The 23,997-nt window shown below is 39.0% G+C and overlaps 1 protein-coding gene and 1 long non-coding RNA gene across 2 annotated transcripts in view; one reads left to right on the top strand and one right to left on the bottom strand.

The window, feature by feature from the left end:
- Positions 1-20,118, bottom strand: part of MARCHF6 (membrane associated ring-CH-type finger 6) — a 90,569-nt gene extending 70,451 nt beyond the window's left edge. The window contains 2 exon segments of the mRNA XM_069077125.1: positions 19,817-19,842; positions 19,845-20,118. Of these exon segments, the coding sequence (XP_068933226.1) occupies positions 19,817-19,842; positions 19,845-20,118 (300 nt within the window).
- On the top strand, positions 19,928-23,293 carry LOC138153005 (uncharacterized). Its single transcript, XR_011166270.1, has 2 exons — positions 19,928-20,037; positions 21,659-23,293. It is a non-coding gene; the product is annotated as an uncharacterized lncRNA (long non-coding RNA).
- Positions 23,294-23,997: the final 704 nt, after the last annotated feature.

Here is a 23,997-nt window from a genome sequence, read left to right as displayed (position 1 = left end):
GACTAAAGGAAGACTGCCAGAGAATGTGCCTGGAGCCAAGAGTATCTGTGTATATGTGATTGTCTGTCTGTCTGTCTCTCCATTCTCTAGAAGGGAACTTGTGTGCATGTGCATATGTGCACCCCTTTTTCTTCCCCTTCTCCTTTCCTTCTCCCTATTTTTTAGAAGGAACTCATAAGCTCCCATGAAATCAATTACCATCTTTATACTGCTGATGCCAAAAATCAACATATCTAGCTTTAATATCTCTCCTTAATTCTAGTCCTATATCACTAGAAATCTCTACCTGGTAGAGATTCCCATTAGTGCCTCAAACACAGTTTATCTTATCTCTTCTAAACTCTTCAAATTTCTTCCAAATGCCCCCTATTTCTATTGAAAGTACCACCACCTTTCATGTTACCCAGGACCATAAATCCTGAAGTCATTCATGTTTCTTCTGTCTCCTTTTCTCCCCACTTCATATCAGCTGACAAGTCTTGTTGACTCTAACTATACTAAAACTGTATCTCTTGACTCCATCTTCTTTTCTCCATTCCCAGTCACCATCCTAGTTCAAGCTTATATCACTTCTCTCCTGCATTATAATAGTTTTCTAATTTACAGCTCTTCTTCCTAAGTATCCTCTCTCCAATTTATCCTCTACACAGCTACTAAAATAATATGCCTAAAATATAGTATGCCTAAAATATAATTTGACTAGGTTACTGCCTTGATCACAAAATCTTTGGTAGCTCCCTACTGCTTCCAAAATAGCCTGGCATTTAAAACTTTCCATAATCTAGCTCTCTTCTATTTTTCTAATGTAGTTCCCATTATTCCCCTTATACAATGCATTCCTGCCAAACTGGACTATATTGTTCCAAGTACTTGACACTCCATTTCTCACTTCCATACCTCTCCATTGGTAAATAGACCTAGAATGCACTCTCACCTGAGCTTAGCCTGTTATAGGTACCATCTCCTACATGATGCCTTTCTTAATCCCCCCTATAGCTACTACTCTCTATCTTTTAAATTACTTTGTATGCACTTATTTGAGTACATTTTGCATTCACCCTTCACCAAAAAAAATTACCCTTTTCTTTGCATTCCCAGAGACTAGCAGAGCACAATGTGTTACACACAGTAGGCATTTCAACAAATGTTTTCTCAATTGTATTGTTTTCAATGTTCTAGTACAAGTCTTACTGCTTTACTTCTCTAACTTTATCACAACATTTTTAGACTGCCTAGACTTTTACTGTGTTGTACAGAAGGAAGGAAGGAAATTAGCATCATTTTGTGGAGCACTAGATCTCGAGTCAGGAATACTTGGTTTCAAATTCTGATTCAGACACTTAGTAGCTGTGTGCCCTTGAGAAAGTTAACTTACTGAGCTTCAGTTTCCTCAATTATAAAGCAAAGATATGACTTACACTACCTACCCATAGGACACTGTGAGTCAAGGGTTTTTAAAGCTTAATTATGTACTATATAAATGAGTTGAAATGTCCCTATTTTTAAAAATCAGGTGAGAAAGGATGTCATTAAAAAACCATTCGCTATTAGCCTGAGAACAAGAAAGTGTTGTACTCCAGTCATAGAAGCCTCATCCTCATAGTTTTGGCCTAGAAAAAATCCAAATTTAGACTTGCTTAGTAACATGGCTAAGCAGCTATTAGCTCAGTGGAGAGAGCACTGGTCCTAGACTCAGGAAGACCTGAGTTCAAATCTAATGTCAGACACTTACTAGCTATGTGACCCTGGGCAAGTCACTTAATTTCTGCCTTAATCTACTGGGGAAAGAAATGGCAAACCACTCCAGTGTCTTTGCCAAGAAAACTCCATGGACGGTATTAGTGTGATATGGCCCACAGAATCACGAAGAGCTGGACACGACTAATTCACTGAACAACAAGTAATATGGCTAATTGTGTTGCCACACAGTCATATCATAATCAGGAACACACTTTTGAGAACCACTCTCCTAAAGTAACCGTGCCACTACTCATACAATTCCTCTGCTCAATAAACTTGCAGCTACACATTACCTCAAGGATCAAATATAAAATCCTTTTTGGCATTTAAAGCCCTTATCAACCTGGCTCCAAGTTACCTTTCCATATATTACGTCCATATACTAGTCCAATAAAATGAGTATTCTTATTGTTCTTCATATATATGCCATTCTATTTCCTGTCTCCGTGTCCTTTGCACACAGTCACCCCTGCCTCAAATCCATTCCCTCCTTTCCTTTGCCTCTTAGCATCTCTAGTATTCTACAAATCTTAGTTAAAAAACTATTTACTTATTATAGGAGGTTTTTCTTGATTCCCCCTCCTCCACTACTGGCTCCCCACAATTACTTTGTATTTACTTTGTATATATTTTGTACATAATTATACATATACATGTTACTTCCTTTAATTGAATGTGAGGCAAGCTCTGTTTATTTTCATCTATATCCTGCCAGTACGTAGCACAATAGTGAGCAAATAAACAAGTATTTATTAAAATAGATATATAGGCATATATCTATAGATCTATATGCCAGGTAACAAAAAGAAACAGTCCCTGCCTAAAAAGAGCTTTACATTTTAAGAGGAGAAGACCCACACATATTTGTTGACTGACGAGCTGAAGGCAGTATGGAGGCTAAGATGTGTGAGAGGGAGCAAAGATGAAAAAAGAAATGTCTCTAAAGATTGGTAAGAAGCATACCCTTAAAAAAGTATGAGGGTAATGGTGTAAGGACACCAAAATAACTCCTGGAGTAATTACTTTCCCTAAAATGATTCACTTTTCTGTGAAGAATCTTAATGCAATCTGGTAAACATTAATTTACATCCAACTAAATAAAAAAGAGTGCAACAGGGTTGCACTCAAAGTGTAGACTTTGAGTAATAATGTATTTCTAATGCACTTTCAGGAAAACCTAACTATACACTGAGCACCTATCATTAGGTATATTGGGTCTTCAATAAATGTTTGATGAATAAATTAACAAATGAAAGAAAAATAATTCAAAGTAAAATTATACAGGATTCTTATACAGATTTCTTCCCCATCCTCCAAAAGTAGAATGATACAGGAGCTGAGTATAAGCAGCAGATAAATAGGATCAGAGATTTTGAGAGAAAGGGGACCTTAGAGGTCCATCAATTCAAACTCTCTTAACCAAAAAAAAATCTAATGGCTCTTTGCCTCATCACTATCTATCATGCTCTTGTCCTTGATACTTCCTTCTCTCTAGATTTTCATGACACTGATCTAACCTAGTTTTCCTCCTACTTGACTGTTCCTGCTCAGTCTCCTTTGCTGGATCTTCACCAGGTCACACTTGCTAACAATGGGAGTCCCACAACTCTCTCACCTGGGTCTTCTCCTTCTATACTATTTCACTTAATGATTTCATCAGCTCCCATGGATTCAATTATCATTTATCTCCATGTACATAATTCTCAGATATATTTTTCCAGGCCTCATGTCTCTTCTGACTGCCAGTCTTATATCTCTATTGAGCCTTTAGACATTTTGACCTTTATGTCCAATAGACAGCTTAAACTCAACATGTTCACAGGTGAACTCATATTTTCCCCCAAATCCTTCCCCCTTCTTCCCAACTTCCTTATTACTATCAAGGATAACATCATCCTCCCAGAAACTCAAACTCCCAACTCAAAACCTAGGTGTCATCTTTGATTCCTCCACTCTTTTACCTTCAACATCCAGTGTTCAAGTCATCTTGTTTCCACCTTTGTAATTTCTCTCAAATGGCCCCTTCTCTTCTCTTAGCCTACTAATATCCTGGTGAAGACCCTCATCACCTTATGCCTGAACTGTTACAATAACCTGGGGGTTGGTCTTCCTGCCTCAAATCTCTCTGCACTTCAATCCATCCTCCACTCAGCTGTCAAACTGACTTTCCTAAAGTATGGGTCCCTAATTCAATAAACTCCAGTGGCTCCCTATCACCACCAGGATCAAATGTAAAAATCTATTTGTCATTCAAAGCTCTTCACATCCTGGTCCTTTCCTACCTTGCCAGTCTTCTTATCCTTCAATCCCCTCCAGGAATTCCTCAATTCCTGATTGTGACACTGGCCTCCCTGCAAATCCCTGAACAAGACACTTCATCTCTAGATTCCAAGTATCTCCACTGGTTCTCTCTCATGAATGGAATACTCTGCCCTACCCTGCCCCGCACCCCACCCCACCCCACCCCACTCCACTCTTGATCCCTGGGCTCTCATCTTCACCTGGAGTCAGCTTCCCTGGCTCCCTTCAAATCTCAGCTACAACTTCTCCTTCAACAAGAAGTCTTTCTTCATTTCCCTTAATTCTAATGCCTTCTGAGATTACCCCTAATTTATTTTGTTTTGGCCTTTCTTTGTGACCTCAGTGCTTAGCACATAGTAGGTACTTAATAAATTCTAGGTAACTAATGAACTGACTCCAAATCTGTCACCTTTTCCATTATACCACAATCCAGATGCTTTTTTTGGGACATTTCATCAATAAGACAAAAATATTTACTTAGCAGTTTTGCTACAACAAATAACTAAATAAGAATAAATACAGGGGCAGCCAGGTAGCACAGCGAGAGCACTGGCTCCAGTGTTGGGATGACCTGGGGATCGAATCTGGGCTCAGACACTTAGCACCCACCCAGAAATAACTGGCTGTGTAACCTTGAGCAAGTTACTTAACCCCAATTGCTTAAAAAAAAAAAAAGAATAAATACAAAGCTGCCTCACCAAACTTGAGGTCTATTTAAACATTAAGTAAAAACTATACTTTCAATTCAAATATAGCATCCAACTGTTATAACTATCAACTAAAACAAAACAAAGTTTAACTAGAGCCGAGAAGTGGCAATAGAGTGAAATCAATTTTGTCCCTTGGGGTAGTTGCCTAGGCTTTGTTATAAATGCAACTGTCTTCATGTTGCATCATTCACAGAAAAAGTTAAGACCTATACTAGAAGAGCAGCTCTGCACCTAGAACACTTTGCTCTGGGAGCTTATTTCAGGATAAAATGTGGCATATATAAGTATTTTGCAAAACCTAAAGTGCTATATACAATTACTTATTATGATTCAACCTTCACAACATCTCTCCATTAACAGCTACTATCGTACTTCAGGTCTCATCACCTCTATCCTGGACTACCTCAATTGTTCTACCTCCCCACTCCAATCCATCTTCCAGCTGTCAAAGAGATTTTTCTAAAATGAAGACCTGATCATGTCATCTCCTATTCAATAAACTACAGTGGCTCTTCCATTACCTCCAGGACCAACTATAATGCTTGGTTTGGCATTTAAAACTCTCTATTAATCTAGTTCCTTCCTCCCATTCCAGGCTCCTTACACTTAACTTCCCTCCTACTACACTGCAGCATTACTGGCTTATGTGCTGCTCCTCACATCTGACCTTGCATGCCTTTACACAGGCTGTGTCCCATGCCTACAAGGCTCCCTTTCTACACCTCCTCCTGACTTCCTTGGCTTCCTTCAAGACTCACTTCAAATCCCACCTTTTGAAGGAATCCTTTCCTGGTTCATTACCACTACCACCACCTCCAGCTACCGGTGCCTTCCCTATTATGATAACCTTCCATTTACTTAGTACACATATATTTTATAAGTATCTAGATATTTTACAAGTTATCTCTCCCATTAGAACATGGGCTCCTTAAGGACAGGGCACACTTTTACTGTCCCTGGTATTACCAGGGCTTACATAGCATGGTGACTGGCAAATAGTAAGAATTTAATAAGTGTTTCCTGACTGACCAGAAGAAAGAATGGTATAAAGACAAAAAAAAAAAAGTCGGCCTCATCCAAAAGAGCCGGATTCAAGTCTCACACATATTAAGGTTAAATGTGAGAGACTGGGCAAATAACTTCTCAATGCCCTCAAACAACTCTCTAAGACTATAATGAAAGTTAACACAGTATAGGTAGTCCTAGACTTGGAATCAGGAAGGCCTGGGTTCAAATGTCACCTCAGACACTGTGTGACTCTTGGCAAGTCACTTAATCTTTCTGGGTATCAGTTTTCTCATATGTAAAATAAAGGGCTTGGAACCAATGACCTTTAAAATCTCTTCCAGGGGAGGCTAGGTGGTACAGTGAGTAGAGCAGCAGCCCTCGAGTCAGGAGGACCTGAGTTCAAATCCAGCCACAGACACTTAACACACACACAAAAACTAGCAAGTCACTTACTTAACCCCAAATGTCCTCCAAAAAGCAAAAAAAAAAAAAAATTAAAATCTCTTCCAGGTCTCAATCTATGATGTCATGATCCTATTACTCTTCAAGTAGCAAATGGTTGCTGATCTGCCTTAGTAGCAGGAGGGCCTCATAAGACAGGTTACTTTAAATGGCTTCTTTAAAGAGCTTGGGGAAAAGGGATCAACATTCACCTAGAAGAACAGAGAGTCAAGGGTCTAAAGGGAAATAATAATTAAAAAAAAAAAAACGTGGAAAGGAAGGGGTCCTAGCAGGAGAGCTCTCAAACTACACTGCAAAGCAGTAATCATCCAAACAATTAGTATTGATTAAAAAAGAAATGTTCATTAGTAGAATGGATAAGTTATATAACATATGGAAGAAACAAAATTACTAGCTTAGTGTGTGATTAACTCAAAGACTTAACTACTGGGATAAGGGCTCACTATAGTCAACAAAAACTGGAAAGTAATCTGGCAGATATTAAACTAGGATCAGATATCATTCTACATGTTACATTAAGCTCTAACTAGATACACACCCTACATATAAAAAGTCATGTTACAAAAAATTGAGAAACACAAGAAGGAAAATTCCTTTCAGAATTATGAGTAGGGGAAGAGTCTGAGATTAAACTAAGAGTATAGAGGATTACAAAAGATAAAATGGACAATTTTGATTACAAAAAAAATGAAGTTTTTATACAAACAAAATCAATGTACCTAAAATTATAAAGGAAACAGTTAAATGAGAAAAAAATCTTTGCAGCAAGTTTCTCTGATAAAGGTCTGATAGCCAAGATCTATAAGGAACTGACTTAAATATTCAGAAAAACAGTTATTTCCCCAATAGATATGGTCAAATGATATGAAAAGAGAGTTCTCAAAGGAAGAAAAAATGAAATGAAAAAAAAAATCAGTCAAGTGAAAAAAATGCTCTAAATCACTATTATTATTATCATTGTCCTTCACACCCAAAGAGGGCCAAATGACATCACAATGTAAGCGTCAAAGTACAATGTGTGTCCAACTGTGTATAATCAGACCAACATGAGCTCAAAAGGCTCTACCATAGATTGGGCACAAATAATCTGTATGAATATTTGGGATGGAGATGTCTCTAAGTTTGTGCATCTCTCATTTCTTTTGAGTTACTACAATTCTGCCTAGTTCACAGCACACAGTATATTCTTTGACGCAGGCATGCCATCCTGGATGGTCCTCTGCCAGTGTCTCCCATGTCTCACAATCGATATCAAAGTTCTTCAGAGAGACCTTGAAAGTGTCCTTGTATCATTTCTTCTGACCTCCGTGTGAACACTTGCTTTGCAGGAGTTCTCCATAAAACATTCTCTTAGGCAAACATGTTTGGCATTCAAACAACATGGTCAGCTCAGTTGCAATCCTTACAGCAGAGTTGGAATACTTGGCAGTTCAGCTTCAGAAAGAACCTTACCTTGCCAGGTGATCTTCAAAATCTTCCTAAGACAATTCAAAGAGAAGTGGTTCACTTTCCTGACATGGTGCTCATATACTGTCCAGGTTTCACAGGCATACAATGAGGTCAAAACAATGGCTCTGTAGACTTTCAGTTTGGTGGGCAGACTAATTATCTCTTCTCTGACACTTTTTTTTTAGAAAGGGTAAGGTAGGGCAATTGGGGTTAAGTGATTTGCCCAAGGTCACACAGCTAGTTTTTCATGTTAAGTGTCTGAGGCCAGATCTGAACTAAGGTCCTCCTGACTCCAGGGCTGGTTCTCTATTCACTGTGCCACCTAGCCACCCCTTTTCTGATACTTTCTCTCAGGGCTTCTCAAATGCTGAGCTAACTCCAGCAATGCTGGCATCAACCTCATCAGCTATGTGTACATCCCTGGAAAGTATACTGCTAAGCAGTAACTTAGCAGTAAGTGAACCACAGCACTCAAAACTTCAACCATTTGCTGTAACTGGTTTCCTGTATAGATGGTGCAGTGGTGACTGATGGAGAACCACTCTTTTCTGGGTTCTGATTCCAATCCAGCAGAGATCTACAAGTCAGAGAGTCCACTCTTCATACAAAAGCCAACAAATATTCCAGCTTGATGTTTTCAGCTATGTCATATGCCTTCAATGAGAATGAAAATAGCATGAAGGTCAGGTACCACAATGATGGTAAATTATTTAACTCAAAAAGGATAAAAGCCAAGACTCCAAGTCACTAATAATTAAAGAAATGAAAATTAAAAGAACTCTGAAATAACACCTCACACTCCTGACTGAGACTGGCAAAGATAAGCCCCACAAAGGGAAAACTACAACTGATGGAGAGGCTATGGAAAGACAGGCATTTTTGTTGGCACTGTGAATTGATCTAGCCATTCTGGAAAACCATCTGGAACTATACAAAAAGTTTCTAAACTGTAGTTATATATTCCCTGACCCACTGATAAAACTACCAGGTCTATACCCAAATTGATCAAAGAGAGAGAAAAACTACTTACAAAAATATTTGTAGTTATTCTTTTCATTATAGAAAAGAACAGAAAACAAAAGAGTTTATGGAATAAAGACTGAACAAATTATGGTATATGAATATGATAGACTATTATTGTATCACAGGAAATGAGGAAAAGGTCAGTTTCAAAGAACCCTGGGAAGACATATGATATGATGCAGAATGAAGTGAACAGAACCAGAAGAATAATGTATACAGGAACAACAATGCTGTAAAGAAAAATGGTTTTGAAAGACTTAAGAACTAAGATTAATGAAAGTGACCAACCATGACTTCAGATGGCAGATGATGAAGCATGCTACCCACCTCCTGGAAGAAGGATAATGAATGTAATAAAAATTTTAAATGAGGCAAATGTGTGGATTTCTTTTGTACAGCTAAGGTAAGCAGAAAAAAAACTTTATTCAACAATGTTCTGAAAACATCTATCAAGAAAAGTTTAAAACAAGGAGACAAATACTCAAAGATGACCAATATTATGAAAGCTATTCTTTGCACGGTACAAATGGAATAGAAGAAGTAAGGTCCCTCTCCTAAGGTTTAGAGGGGTAACATGATGCTGATTTAATCATTCTCTAAAACACTACTTCATACAAAGTTTCCTCACTGAGATCAAGAGAGATAATAACTGGTAATGTAAAAACCAAATGTATGAAAAATAACTATTTGTTGGAGTAAAACATGAAGCTGAATAAGCAGACCACTGAGTCTGCTATGTTGTCAATCAACATATTTGCCTTATTACAAAAGACTTATGATGGAAAATGCTATCCATATCCAGAGAAAGAACTATGGAGTATGATTACAGATCAAAGCATACTATTTTCTTTTTCTTCTTTCTCCTGCTTTTTTCCTTTTGTTTGTATTCTTCTTCTACAACATGACTAATGTGAAAACATACTTAACATGACTGTACATGTATAGCCTATACCATATTGCTTGCAGTCTTGGGGAGGGGGAAGGGGAAGAAGGGAGAAAAAAAAAAGTTGGAACTCAAAATCTTATAAAAGTGAATGTTAAAAACTATATTTACATATAATTGGAAAAAACAAAATACTATTAAGGGGAGGAAAAAAATATATATGTCTTGGAGAGGCACTACAGACTATGGCTCAGGAATAAAAAAGAGAAAAAGAAATTGTATTTTAATAATGTGCAGTGCTTATAGCAATCTCAAAATACATCTTAAGCAAAAAACAGAATTTTAATATTAATTTTCTTCTGGTAATGCTATATGGCCTTTAAACACAGAACACCACATCACCCAAATATCAATACTTCTAGGGACACAAAAAATACTGAAGCAATACATGGTGGGCATGAGCAGACTACCACATATTACCAAAAATGAATTATTTTAAAACATTATAAAAGACATCTAAGCTATTTAATTCCTTAAATAGAGGTGTCAACCTGAATTTTAATGAAAACAATCAATACAACAAAAATGGAGGTCTTTTAATCTGGGCAAATAAATTGCAGCCTGAGGTGCCACACAGCAACTGTTGGGATATTAAAGAAGGGGGCTGGGTAACAGGATTTATGTAAGGTACTAAGGCAGAGAGAATGGCTAGGCTGCTGGTAGAAGGGTAAGGCAACAGTTTCTCGAGATGAGTTGTTTCGCATAACAAGCAAATGTCCATAAAGAAAGCTAGGAAATCCTGGGAGGGGAGAGAGTTTGGGAGTTTGACAAAATAATCAGAAGCCAGGAGTGACAAGGTCTGGTCAGTTGCAGGCTATTCATAGGCCTGAGAATGGAAACCAGGGCAGTTTCAGTCAGTTATTAGTCAACTACGTTTGTCAGATTTGAAGCTCATGGCTCCATCCTACAATCAGCGAGATAGGTGGCTAAAATGTTGTTGTTTGTCCTTTGTTCTCAAAGAGGACCATGACTTGCAAGTGAATTAGATTTAAGTGAGGGAGGACTAGTCAAAGTCACTGTACCCTTGCATTTTGGGGTTCCCAGCACCCCAAACCACAACAATACTAGAGGATCACCAAGGTCCCTTGCAACTCTCAAATTCTGTGATTCAAGTAGTTCACTCATAGGAAAGTAACTCAGATCCTCACTCAAAATCTACTCTTAAAGTGCGATCAGTTTTATTAAGTGTAGTCATCTTGGTCTATACTTGTTATGTGCCAATATGAATGAAGGTAATCTGATGGAAGGCACTAGTTACTACATTTTCATTTCCTACTCCCACTCACAGAGAATGCTAGAGCCAGGCACACTGGAAAAGTTGTAAGAGTAAAAGCTATAAAAAGCAGACAAAAAGACTTGTGATCTAGAGCACACAGCACAGAAGCAAACGGCCCCACACCATTCGATAGCTCCTGATACCATCACTGTTATAAAGCAACACAATAAAATAAGTGATGCTCATAATGACTTCTATGTCATCATATATATGTATGTGTGTACATACATATACACAAGTATGTGTGTAGAGAGAGAGTTTGGTCAACTCAATTAAGGCAAAGTAGGGAAATGTAAATTATATTTTTGAAAGATATCCATCCAAAAGGATTCAACTAAAGAGAGTTGTAGCACTTAGGGAGTTTCAACTATGTGGCAAATTCATTCATAAAGAATAACTTATTTTCTAAAGGAGTGCTGTAAAATCACTAATGTATTCTCCATTCATTCATAATGATAGGGTGTAGTCTCATTCATGGGAACCCCTTGAATCTTCCCACTTGATCCAGTGTTCCCCAAAGGCCAAAAGCCTTCCATTACTAATGAGTGAATCTCTGTTACCCTTAACCTAGCCTAGCCATCCATTGTCTATTATCCCCAGGAAGCCTTCAGTTACCTCCCACCCTGGATCCTATCAAAATATCTCCGACCAAATCTGTTACCAATCCTTAAACTAGCCTCCCTTCTAGATTGCCTCCAGCTGCTTCCCACCCTTGGTTCCATCAAAATCTTGGACCTAGGAGACCACAGTCCATCAAGACTCTCCCCAAACCCATCCTCCATACAACCCCTAGATCCTTCCCACAATCTTTCTGTATATAAGATCCATCTTGCCTCCATGAAGTGGCTCAGATTCAATCTAGCTCAGACTCAGTCTGTCAGATTGTTCTTACCCACTTGTCCATACAAAACCTCACAAGTACTTAGGCTCCTTAGGAGTCTACCCAATATGGCAAATCTTTAATAAACTTTGTTTTACTTTGGCTGAGGGAAGACTTAAGTAGAATTCATTTGGTAGGACCCGGCCTGTTGGCATTTTGGGGTCTCAATAACCTCTAAATCCCAAACCTCAACAATATGAATATTTTAGTCTATTTGATTCTCTTCTCTCATGCTTCAATGGATCTGTGATCTCATTCACAGGGGTACTCTCTTCAAAGGTCCAGACTGTAACTTTGAAATACCCAAGTGTTTTTCAGGGCTGGAAGTTAAATGGTACATTGAAGGTCCTTCCAGCTAGGTTATTCTAACTCATATCTTACACAGATGAACCCCACACACATAATGCTAGGAATCTTCCTTCAGAACTTTTAACATTCCACAGATGCAAAAAGAAAGCATGGATTGTTCACTAGTTATCTCTCACTCTAATTAGGTAATATCAGCCCAACTCCTCTTCTGCTCATATAGCTCTCCCTGAGGAGATCCTTTTTGCAGCTTCTCAAACAACTAAACAGTAACATGAATGAAAAAAGCTTATAATTCAGCCTACTTATGCCCATCACATGCCTTTGGGCAATGCTCAACTTTAGTTCTTAAGACACTAGTATTCCATGACTCACAGGTATACAGTATCACCAGAAACATTTTTTTTTCTCCCAGGGAGAAGCTTGAGGTCATTAAAAGCACTGTGCAATTTCCCAAAGGCAAACTAGTCCACTATCTTCCTATACTGAGCCCAAGTCACTGTCTGTTTACAGTGTTCATCCAAGATATGTGTTTACTGATGGTCCTGAAATAGGCTGCCCACCATCCAAATGCTTATCATAGTCTGGAAAGTAGGCATTTTTCATCCACTTAATTTTTCCTGTACAAATATGCTGAACTCTGGAATGCAACATTCTGAGGCTTGGTACCAATCATCTCAGTTTCTTCTAGGACTTCACCATCTACAAGGAATCCTTCAAACTCTACAATGGACATCCCCTTTGACAATAGTAATGCCTTTTAATGAAAATTTTTAAGCCCAATTTTATGTTAATAGGAGACTCAAATAAAATTATCTCTATTACTACAGCTTTCAAGAAATGTTATATTCAGGGGAGAAAATCTTTAAGGCAAGGCTTTGCTCTACTGAATCAAGCACTTTTCTATAAGCAGTAATAAACACAATAGGTTCTTGTATTATCTTTTAGTCCATTGTTTTCCTCCAAAGTAATCTGCTATAGCATATAATTTATAAAAGTCTCCTGTTTCCTTTTCAAGTTCTCATCAAGGAATACCTCAATGAGTGAGTAAATTATTCCCATTCCCTTTCCTCCTTCCTTTCAAACATACCACATATCTAAGTTTATCTAGAAGAATCATGAACTGTTAATACAATTTTCAAACCTGAAAAACATTCATATACTTCAGCATGTTTTATGTTTATATGTTTAATAAATGCAAATGTCAAGATAATATTTTGCTGATATTCAAAGAGTGCCAAAAAACTATGTTCCCGAAATTACTAAGCTGTCTACTAATATTTGAATCAGAAATACCACTACTAGGTCTAGGTTTCCAAAGGAATCAAAGAGACAAAAAACTATTCATAGTATCTGTTTTATTAGTGGCAAAGAACTAGATACTAAAGGAGTATGCATCAGTCAGGGAATGGAACAAATTGTAAGACTGGGAACACAGAAAGCTAGGAAGACTTATATGTGCTGATGAAGAGTTAAGTGGACTGAACTAGAAGATCAATTTATATAACAGCAAAAAATATTGTGAAGATAAACAACTTTGAAGGATTTTTAAGAACTCTGATCAACGCACTGACCAACTATGATTTCAGGGAATTCAAGATGTAGAGTATATATAAAGCACCTATTGCCAAAATAAGAAGCTTAAAGGTTTACTTTTGCCTATCACCAGGTTTAAATTTGGCATAAAAGTATTCTATCAGAGCCAAAGTTAATGCCATCTGTTTAATATCAATGCATACTTACTCTATAGTAGTCAATAGGTGAGGTACATACTCAAATATTGCAGAACTTCTTTTAGAAAAGCATATATAAGAGGCAGCTAGGTAGTGCAGTGAATAGAGCACCAGCCCTGGAGTGAGGCGGATCTGAGTTCAAATTCGACCTCAGACACTTAATACTTACTAGCTGTGTGACCTTGGACAAGTCACTTAACCCCAATTGCCCTGCCTTCCCCCCTCCAAAAAAAAAAAAAAGGAAAAAAAAGACAGAAAAGTATATATAGTATCCCAAATAAAAGATTTGTCTAATAAATTGGCAGTATCTCAGAGGGTTTCAGGCTCAGTTTTCTCATCTCTAAAATTTAGGAAATTAGAAGATTTCTAGAGATCCAAATTCTAAAGTGCTATTAACCTAGCATTATATGAGTTTACATATAGAATGCCAATGCTCTGATACTTTGACAAACTCACAACTACATTAATAGAGGCACTCCCTTCTACAGTATGACTTGTAACCCACCAACATCTTATTATGAGCAACTCCTGTCCATTTCCTTCCATTTGTCCAATGCTGGGGGCCTTCCTCTAGAAATCTTACCAGTACAGGTTACTGATCCACATTACTGAGAGAAATGATTATTAATAACTAACAATTTGGGGAGATTCAGAGTTTCCCCCTTTTCTCTATCCTCATTTCAAGACCTCAGTCTCTAAAGGTTGAGCTAACTCTCTTCTCTATCCAATCCCATCCAACCTTACAAGAAATCTCTAGTCCAGGCATGGGGAACCAGCATGTGGCCCTCTAGATCCTCAAATTCGGACCTTTGATTAAATCTACACTTCACAGAACAAATCCCCTTAATAAAAGGATTTGTTCTGTAAAACTTGGATTCAGTCCAAAGGCTGCACCCAAGGACCTAGAAGGCCACAGGCTCCCCATCTCTGTTCTAGTCAATGGTAAATTCCATACAATCAAGCTTGGGTGGAGAAAGACCCTTTTGTCTAAACTGCCCAAGGCTAGGGGTGTTCTGGGTATAGAGAGAGTCTCTCTCTGTCCAAGGGTGACATGTGCCACTCTTAGTCCCTCATTGTAATATTCATTCTCTCATTGTTAACCACAGTTGATGGCATCTTTTTTAACACTTCCCTTCCAAAAGGACACAAAACCTGAGATACCTCCATGATTATCTTTGATCCAAGACAGATACGGCCAAATGATCATCCTTTTATCAAAATAGTGGCATTATTAATAAAATGATCAGATTTTATGACTTTCAAACCTTTTTAAAAGCCACATTATGCAATCCCTCACTCTCACCTGGTGACAAATCACTTCCTTTTTTGGTTATACACACACATATCTATGTTTGTATGTATACATATATACATAAATACACATACATATATATGTATATCTCTGACAACAGGCTGACTGGCAAAGGAGCACAGGCCTTAAAGAATCAGGAATCACTAGATTCAAATTCTGACTCTGATACTTAGTATCTAAGTAGGCAAGTCATTTAAATTTTCATAATACAAGCTTCTTCATTTCTAAAATGTGAATACTAAAATTATGATATCCCACATAGCTGATATGAGACTCAAATGAGATAATATATATGGAAAGTGTTTTGTAAACCTTAAGGCACTATATAAATGTTGATCATTATTATTACTATATCTTTTATAGTACTACTTATGCACAATTATTTTGGGATAACATACTCTAGCTTATTTACATCTACTATGAGCCCCTCCACTGACCTTTCCATAATCTTCAATTCACCAAAAATTGGGGTATTTTATGATTCAATGTCCTACAGCATCACCAGTAGGTTAAAAGTTATCAAATGAAATTCAACTATTTACTATTCATGCTGTCACTGAAACATAAGGTCTACTCAGTTTCTCTTACTGAGAAACTGTTTTAACAGTTTTAAGTTAGGTACAACTAAAACGAACCCTGTTATTTTTATAAACAGTTGCCCTGGGCTAAATGCCTTCAAAAAACAGACATTTGGGACTGGGTTATTCTGTCTGACTTCACACCAAGGAATCTAGATGATAGAAAGTTTCTGCCTTTAGATCTATGTCATTCCCCAGTAGGCTATAATAAAGTCCTGGGAGGAAGGAATGGCCAAGGAATGATGGGACCTGCCTGGGGAGGACTGTGGAAGGAATGAGTAGTCCATTCATTCCTCACCCTATTTTGATGTTATATTTTACTCTGCAGGATGAGGTTACATTTATTGCAAACACATACAAGTTTTTGCTTTCTCAATTTTCTGATAATGGGGAAAAAACAGAAGAGAATAAAAAAAAGAGGAGATAAAGTCTGACACTTCATACCCAGATGGAAAAGCATCAAAGTAAAGCAGTCTAGCTCAGAGAGAACATCACCTCAACACTGGCCACTGCTAGGTGAGGGCATTTTTTTTTTTGGTCACAACTAATATTATGAGTCTGATACAGAATTCCATCTTCATCTATGAAAGTATTCACTCATACTGATGAAATAATATATTTTGGTATATTACCCCCAAAATAAATGCCTCAACAGAAACATTACAGGAATCAGGCATAACAAAACTGTTAGCTGGTATAATCAAAGATTGGGATGCTCAAGCTAATTAAAATATTATGAGTAAAGGAACTATCTTGAATCACAGAATCTTACCACCTGACTGAACCTAAGAGATAATTTAGAACAACCCCTATTTTCCAGATGATAAAACCAAGGTCCAGACCAGTGGAGTATCTTTGCCAAATTTCCTGACCCTCTGTCAGACTTCTTTTCTATTATGCCATGCTGCCTGTAAATTCTCAAAGGCATAGAATACAATAAAATATTTTAACCCATCCAAAAAATATTGAAAATAATGTAATATTTCTTTACTGACCCAGAAAGGACTTCAAAATGCTTCAGGGCTGAAGGCTTACTATTCTCTTTTTTTTGCCTTTTGGAGGGCAATTGGGGTTAAGTAACTTGCCCAAGGTTGCACGGCTAGTTTTTTTGTGGGTGTTAAGTGTCTGAGGCTGGAACCGAACTCAGGTCTTCCTGATTCTGGGGCCTGTGCTTTACTCACTGCGCCAACCTAGCCGCCCCAAAGGCTCACTATTCTAAATTAGTAGAGATCTGGGTTCCAGTCCTGACAACTGTTATTTCCTAGACATGGCATTGGGCAGTTTATTTCACCTCTCTTGAGGCTCTTCTATGTCCTCATCTGTAAAATGAGGAACTGGACAAGATTTCTAAGGTCCAGTCTAGTACTAACACTGTGTGAATCTCTTAGGTACTGAGAAAATTCTGGTTAAAAGACTACTGCATTACAATTCACCCAATATGCCAGAATAAAAGAGAAAATTCAGTCTTTTGGAATTTTCACATTAGAAGCTGAATTCTGAAACAGCTATTCAGAGACAGCCTGAATTTCAAATATTACTGACAAAGAAATGGCCCTTCAGGTCTCCTTTACTAAGTTTTCCATAGGAACCTTCTTCTATTGCAATATGGTATTTTAAGACTATATTAAGGATACTGGGAAGAAGGGGGAGGCAGCCCACTACTGATGACATAGATTTCTCAAAAATGAAATAACTTATCAATATCACCTAACACACAAAGAACAATCATTTCAATCTTAACTATTTAATGTATAAGAACAATCTGTGAAAACTCAAAAGATATCTTGTGGTTTATGGGCTAGATTTTTTTTCTTAATATTCATGCCTTAACCTCAAATCACTCTGATTCTCATTTACTGGCCTACAACAGGTTGCAGGCCAAGCCCCACTTGGTCACTGTTTGGGCCTTCATCGGCTCAGAGAGAACGTAAATACCAATTGTTTCAGTATTGACCAGAAACCTTAAGGGTCTTCTCCTAGATTTTTTTTTTCTCTACTAGTGAAAGAGGCCATTTACTGCCTTATTTCTTACCTAGCCTTAATCGCTGTATGGGCAAAATGAGACCTCTTAAAAAACACAGCTTAAAAAGGCCACAGTCTCCCACTGTATCCAGTGCCATCTCCAGTAGTCCTGATCTGTATCTTGCCATTAACCCCAGATGGCTCAGGAGGAGAAAGTGAGGCTAATGTGAGGCACAGCTCTCGATCACTTAAATCCAGTTCATTTGCATGCTGTGGCATCACCTCCCTGATGTCACAGTCCTCTTGGAGAATGACAAACAACAGAACACTTTAAAAAATTTCAGAAATGAATTCTATACAAGTAAATCCACTAAACTAAAAACTCAGACATCTTTAATTGTTCATTTTAACCTAATTATAAGTTATGACTTTGTTCAGATACTCAACTTGGTTTAAACAGCCTGAAACTATCCAATTCATCACATGCCACTGAACTGCAGAATACTTATTGCATTATACATAAATCCAAAAATGTTTAAATAAATTGAAAGCTCAAACAATTCTCTGAAGTAGCTCAGAATATGAAAATAAACTAATGACACTTATATAGCACTTTCTTTACAATAAACCAGTGAGTGAGACACAGCAAGAATTAAATCCCCATCCAAGAGATGAGAAAACAGAATTGGTTAGGTGACTTGTCCATGGTACACAATTAATAGTAGTGGAATTAAGGTCTCCTGAATCCAAGACCATAAATCTGGCTTAAGGCTCTCTTCCCTCTTATACCATTAGTCCCTTTCACAACTGTCTCAGTAATTTCCTTTATTATTTAGCCTATAATGCTATAAGTGATGGGGAAAGATAAATTTTGAAGCACATACTTAATTTGCTTTTTATGACCAAATTGTTAACTTTAAGCACATCACCATATATTCATCAAGCTCCACAACTGGTCGACAGAGGAATTAAACGACACTAAAAATACATTTATGTTTGAAACTGGAACTTTCCTACCCATAATCTTTTATATTTTTTTCAATCTTTCTTTTCCTATTTAATAAAAGAAACTTTGAATCACAAGCTGTAAAAGAACTCGTTTTTTAATGAGGGCTAGTTCTCTCCACTCCTATGACAGAGATGGTGTTATCTGTTTTCCTCCATAACTTCCCAAGTCAACAAAGAAATTTATCGACATTTTTCAAGGGGAAAGGAATTAAGAGGCAACAAATTTCCAGAGAGAGAAAGAAAGGAAAAAAAAGGAAATCGCACACACTGAGGGCCACAACGAAATAACCCATGAGTTCATTTTCGAGGAGAGGGGTGCATTTTGCAAGGTGAAGTCCCCTTTCCTAGCTGGGGCTCTCCGGGCTCCTAGAGGGAAGTGGGGGAGGCAGAGAGGAAAGAAGAGAGGAGAAGAGATGAGGGGGTCCGTTGTCTACTGGCCACCTTCGAAAGCAAAAGAGCACCTGGAGAAAGGGGGGAGAAGTGAGCTTGGAGAAGCCCTACGGGAAAAACCTTTCACCCCAAAACACACACACACACACACACACACACACACACACACACACACACACACGATCCCCCCTCCCCCTCCTGGGGAAGGTGGGGCAAGAGAAGCGAATCACCTTCGGCGCGGCTGCTCCCACCCCTACAGTCCAGCTGTCCCGCCACCTCGCCCCAAGCCGGGCTGACCCACCATCAGGTCAGCCCGAGGTGAGTGGCTCCAGCCCTGCTCCCTCCTCTCAGCGGAAGGTGGACCCCCCCCCCCAACTCGTCCACCTTCCCCCATTCACAGCATCCCCCCCGCGAGCCCTGGCGCGCGCCCCCCGCGGGGAGCCAAGGGGAAGGGGGACGAGGTCCCCGCGGCCGCGGCCCCCGCCCTCCCCGTGCGTGCCAGGGTAGGGACGGAGGCGGCGCCTCCGGGCTTCCCAGGTCGCCTGCTCTGGTGCCGAGGGAACTGACCCCTCTCCCACCATTCCCCCCTCCAAGTAGCCCAAGGGACTGCGGTGGGAGACCGAGGGACATCAGGGACCGACAGGGATTGTCGCAGCCCGGGGGCGGGGAGACGAGGGAGGGAGAGAGGGTGCGGGTGTCACGGGGGCGGACGGGGAGGAGGCGACAGCGCGTTACCTTCTTCGGCGGTGTCCATCTTGTCTAGGGGGGCGGCGGTGACGCAGCCGCGGATGCTCCCGAGACTGGAGCCTTCCGGGCGGAGGCGGGGGGAAGTGAAGGAGGAGGGAAGGGGTAGGGCGAGGGAGGGGAGAGCGAGGTGGAGGCGTGCGTGGGGGTAGAGAGGCGGGGGAAAGAGGTGGAGAGAGAGAAAGTGAGAGAGGGAGGAAGAAAGTGAGAAGGTAAGGGGGAGGGGTGGGGGATATGGAGGGGGGCAGTGGGCCCAGGCTTACAGTGGAGACCGGAAGGAACTTGAGCGCCATCAACGACGGCATTGGCGTCACGTCCGGCTGAGGCTCGGTGTCCTCCGACTCCGGAGCGGGGGGGGGGGGGGGGGGGGGGGGGGGGGGGGGGGGGGGGGGGGGGGGGGGGGGGGGGGGGGGGGGGGGGGGGGGGGGGGGGCGTGAAAGTGACCAGGCTGTCAATTTCCTGCGGAGTTGGGGGGGAAGCTTCGTTAACCAAGTGACAGCGAAGCGTGAGCCTGGGGTGCAGAACGACGTGTGCAGGGGAAGTTATTTCCAGACATGGACTATCCTTTTCGTTTGGCGTGACCTCTGTTACACTGGAAGGAGTCCATGGCTGGGGGGGTGGGGAGGGAGGAGGGGGGTGTTGGAGAAGGGTCTGAATGGAAAATGATAAAAATAGGGGGGAAGGGGAAGTGCATCAGTATAACATTTTAACACAAAAGGAAAAAAAGTTGAAAAAAGGGACAAGAACGGCAATTTTATCACGAACTTAACATTTAATAAGCTTTTTAAAAAAGTTCACAGTTTTATATACAAACCCTTTTATTCTTTGTTGAAATGTTTGTTGATGGTTGTTAAATTCTCAATACAAAAGAAAAGTCTTTTTTTTTTTTGAGAAAAGAAAAAGTGCATAATTGAAGTGGCTGAACTTGAGCCTAACATAGCGAAGAGTGGAAGTAGGTCGATGAACTTGTCACCCAGCGAGGCTGATAAGCTTAGAGTGGCCACTTAGAGTGGGAGTGTGCGGAGGCGGGGGCAGGATCCCAGTCGGCTTCCCGACTTCACGAAAGCCTATCTAACCGGGGAAGCCGGCTTAACGCTGAAGACTTTAAAGAGATGAAATGAAGGATTCTGAAATGTAGATTTTCCTATTTATGAAGCTGATGCCTTACCCAGCCCTGCTTAAAACTTGTCCCAAGTATTTAGACGGAACTATCAGACCACCAAATTTGAAAATTAAAATATCGTGTCGGTAGAAATAGCTTGAATCAAAACATACTCTGGTGGTTGTATCTTACTGTTATCCCAGGAAGCCTTTGAAATTCAAAAGTCAATTGTGACAAAATTCTAGGACAGAATGACACTGCTTAACCCTCTAAAACTGGGTGAAAGAGCCTGTACATTACTTTGAATTCTTAAAGTTCCTCATACTCGGTTAACAAATAGGCTTTAAAATTTTAACTGGGTTTTGGCTTTTGAGTTAGAGGATTTAGGTTCAAATACTGTCTCTGAAAATTACTACCCACATATCCTTGGGCAAGTCACTTAGCCTCTGTAGGTCAAAGTTTACCTGGCCACCCCGACTCCCTTGCTTTCTTACACATTCTCCAAGGTCAGTTTGACCTTGAGGTAAGAGAGCTAGATTTTTAAACTTAACCCATTACAGGGCAGCTGAACCAAGTTCAAAGACAAAAAAGCATGACTTAAGTAATTACAGGGCAAAATCAATTATTTGTAAATAGGATCAATAAGAAAATGACACAGGATCAATTTTAATCTTCTCAATAGCCTGAATTAATTTCTTTAAGTATTGACTGATTTGATCTTATTGTTCAAGGGACTCTCAAGTCTTCTGTAGCACCACAATTCAAAAGTGTCTTCCGCATTGCTCAGCTTTCCTTATAGTCCAGCTCTCACAGTCATCCATTACTACTTGAAAAACCATAACTTTGGCTATGTGGACCTTTGTCGGCCGGGTGATGTCTCTGCAACCTTGGGCAAATCACTTCTTTGAATCTCAATGGCTCTTTCAAGTTCAACACTGCTTGAATATACCATTATCTAGAAATAATTGACAATAGTGAAGTACTGAATTTGGAGACTGAGGGCCTGAATTCAAATAAACACTCTCTCACTACCTGTGTGACCTTGCTTAAATTATTTGCTTCCTTGGACCTGTTTCCTTAGCATATCGGACTAAAGAAGTTAATGATCCTGTGATCACAATAACCTGAAGAAAATTTATGTTTATTATCTTTCTTGGTACAAAAAAAGAAACAACACAACTTTATTAGACGTTTTAAGAAAGAAGGCAACTTTATGGATGAGGTTCCTAGACACAGGAAGCATTATGCAGAGGAAAGAGCACCATGTCTTCAATCAGAAAACCTAGATTCATACCTGGGTGCTGCCATATAGATCACTTGCTATGACTTCCACATTCTTCAGCTTTATTAGTTTTCTAAGATGTTAAAGGAAAAGACAAGTGCTCCATCAGCATCATCAGCCTTTAACATTTAAAAATCAGTGATTAATAGAAATTTATGATCTGTGTTTAAAAAAGGACACTGTGATCATTTTGACCATTAATGTGAAACCCTAGTGGCTTGATAGTTTTCAAAACTGAGCCCCATTTGTTGTTTTTTTTTTAATATTCTGCATAATTTTATTAAGCTTACAGGTAGGATTCCTTAAATATGCATTTATTAGACATCTACTGTATACAAGACACCGACCCAGCCTCTGGGAAAAGACTAAATACATATCATTTAGAAATAACTGAAATCGATATGCTTTCTGCAGACTGCATCTAAAGCTAATACTTTTTTTTAAAGCCACAAAAATTCACAATGAAGTACTTTTTAAAATTCTGAAAAAGAATTTTTTAAAAAATTTATTTGCATAAGATTCCAGAATACAGAATTTTTAAAGCAGTATTACCTAGGCTTTGTTTTTTTTCACCACAAGTTTAACATTTCAGATGAGCTCTCAATTTCAAATCATAGCTACATGACAAATTCTACCAAAATCAGTTCTAACATTGTATCAGTTTTTAAAAATTGCTTCATTATATTGTACGATAAAAAATGATACACAGGATGCTCTCAAAAACCATTACGTGAACTGATACAGAGTGAAATGAGTAGAACTAGGAGAACATTGTACACAGTAAGAGCAATATTGAAAGATGATCAACTGTGAATGACTTAGCTATTCTTAGCATTACAAAGATCCAAGCCAATTCTGAAGAATTTATGATTAGAAAAATGATAACCATATCCAGAGAAAGAACTGATGGACTCTGAATGTAGATTGAAGCATATTTTTCTACCTTATTTTTCTTGGGTTTTCTTTTTTTGGTCTGTGTTTTCTTTCACACTATGACTAATGTGGAAATGTGTTTTGCATGACTGCTCATGTAAAATAAATAGCTTCAGTATTTACATGAATAAATTTTAATTTATTGATTTGAGTCATGTTTCTTTGAGTTGATTTAAACTAACCCTTTGCTTACTAATTATATCATATATTGAAATTATAATCAAAGTCAAGTAAAGGCATTTATTAAGAACCTCCTGTGTGCTAAGCACTGTGCTAAGCCCAGGGGACATAAAGAAAGGCAAAAAACAGTCCCTACTCCAGGAGTTCACAGTCTATTTGGGAGACAACATGCCAAAATCTAGGTACAAACAAAATAGGACAAATTGGACATAATGGCAGAGGGAAAGCACCACTGTTAAGGGGGATTGAGAAAGACTTCTTGTAGAAAGGATTTTATCTGAGGCTTGAAAGAAACCAGGAAGCAGGGATGAAGAGGGAAAGAATTCCACACATGGGAGACAGAAAAAAATAATCCTGTTTGACACAAGAAAACAAAACCTTTAATAATTAAAGAGTGTTAAAAGTATTAAACATGGGGCGGCTAGGTGGCATAGTGAACAGAGCACCAGCCCTGGAGTCAGGAGAACCTGAGTTCAAATGTGACCTCGGACACTTAACACTTACTTAGCCATGTGACCTTGGGCAAATCACTTAACCCCAATTGCCCTCCAAAAAGCAAAAAAAAAAAAATATTAAACATAATATAAAGTAAATTTCATTCAGATACAAGAAGCAAGAGAAGCATGAGAAGGTAAACAGGGAAAAGAAATCATAAGGAACTTATCAAAGTTGAAC

This window comes from Petaurus breviceps, unplaced genomic scaffold, assembly GCF_028583685.1.
Source record: "Petaurus breviceps papuanus isolate PSGF00001 unplaced genomic scaffold, PetGlider_PUasm1.0 151, whole genome shotgun sequence".
In the NCBI taxonomy this organism is placed as follows: domain Eukaryota; kingdom Metazoa; phylum Chordata; class Mammalia; order Diprotodontia; family Petauridae; genus Petaurus; species Petaurus breviceps.
The sequence above is the reverse complement of the archived record's forward strand: the minus strand, read 5'-3'. Positions and strand labels throughout refer to the sequence as shown.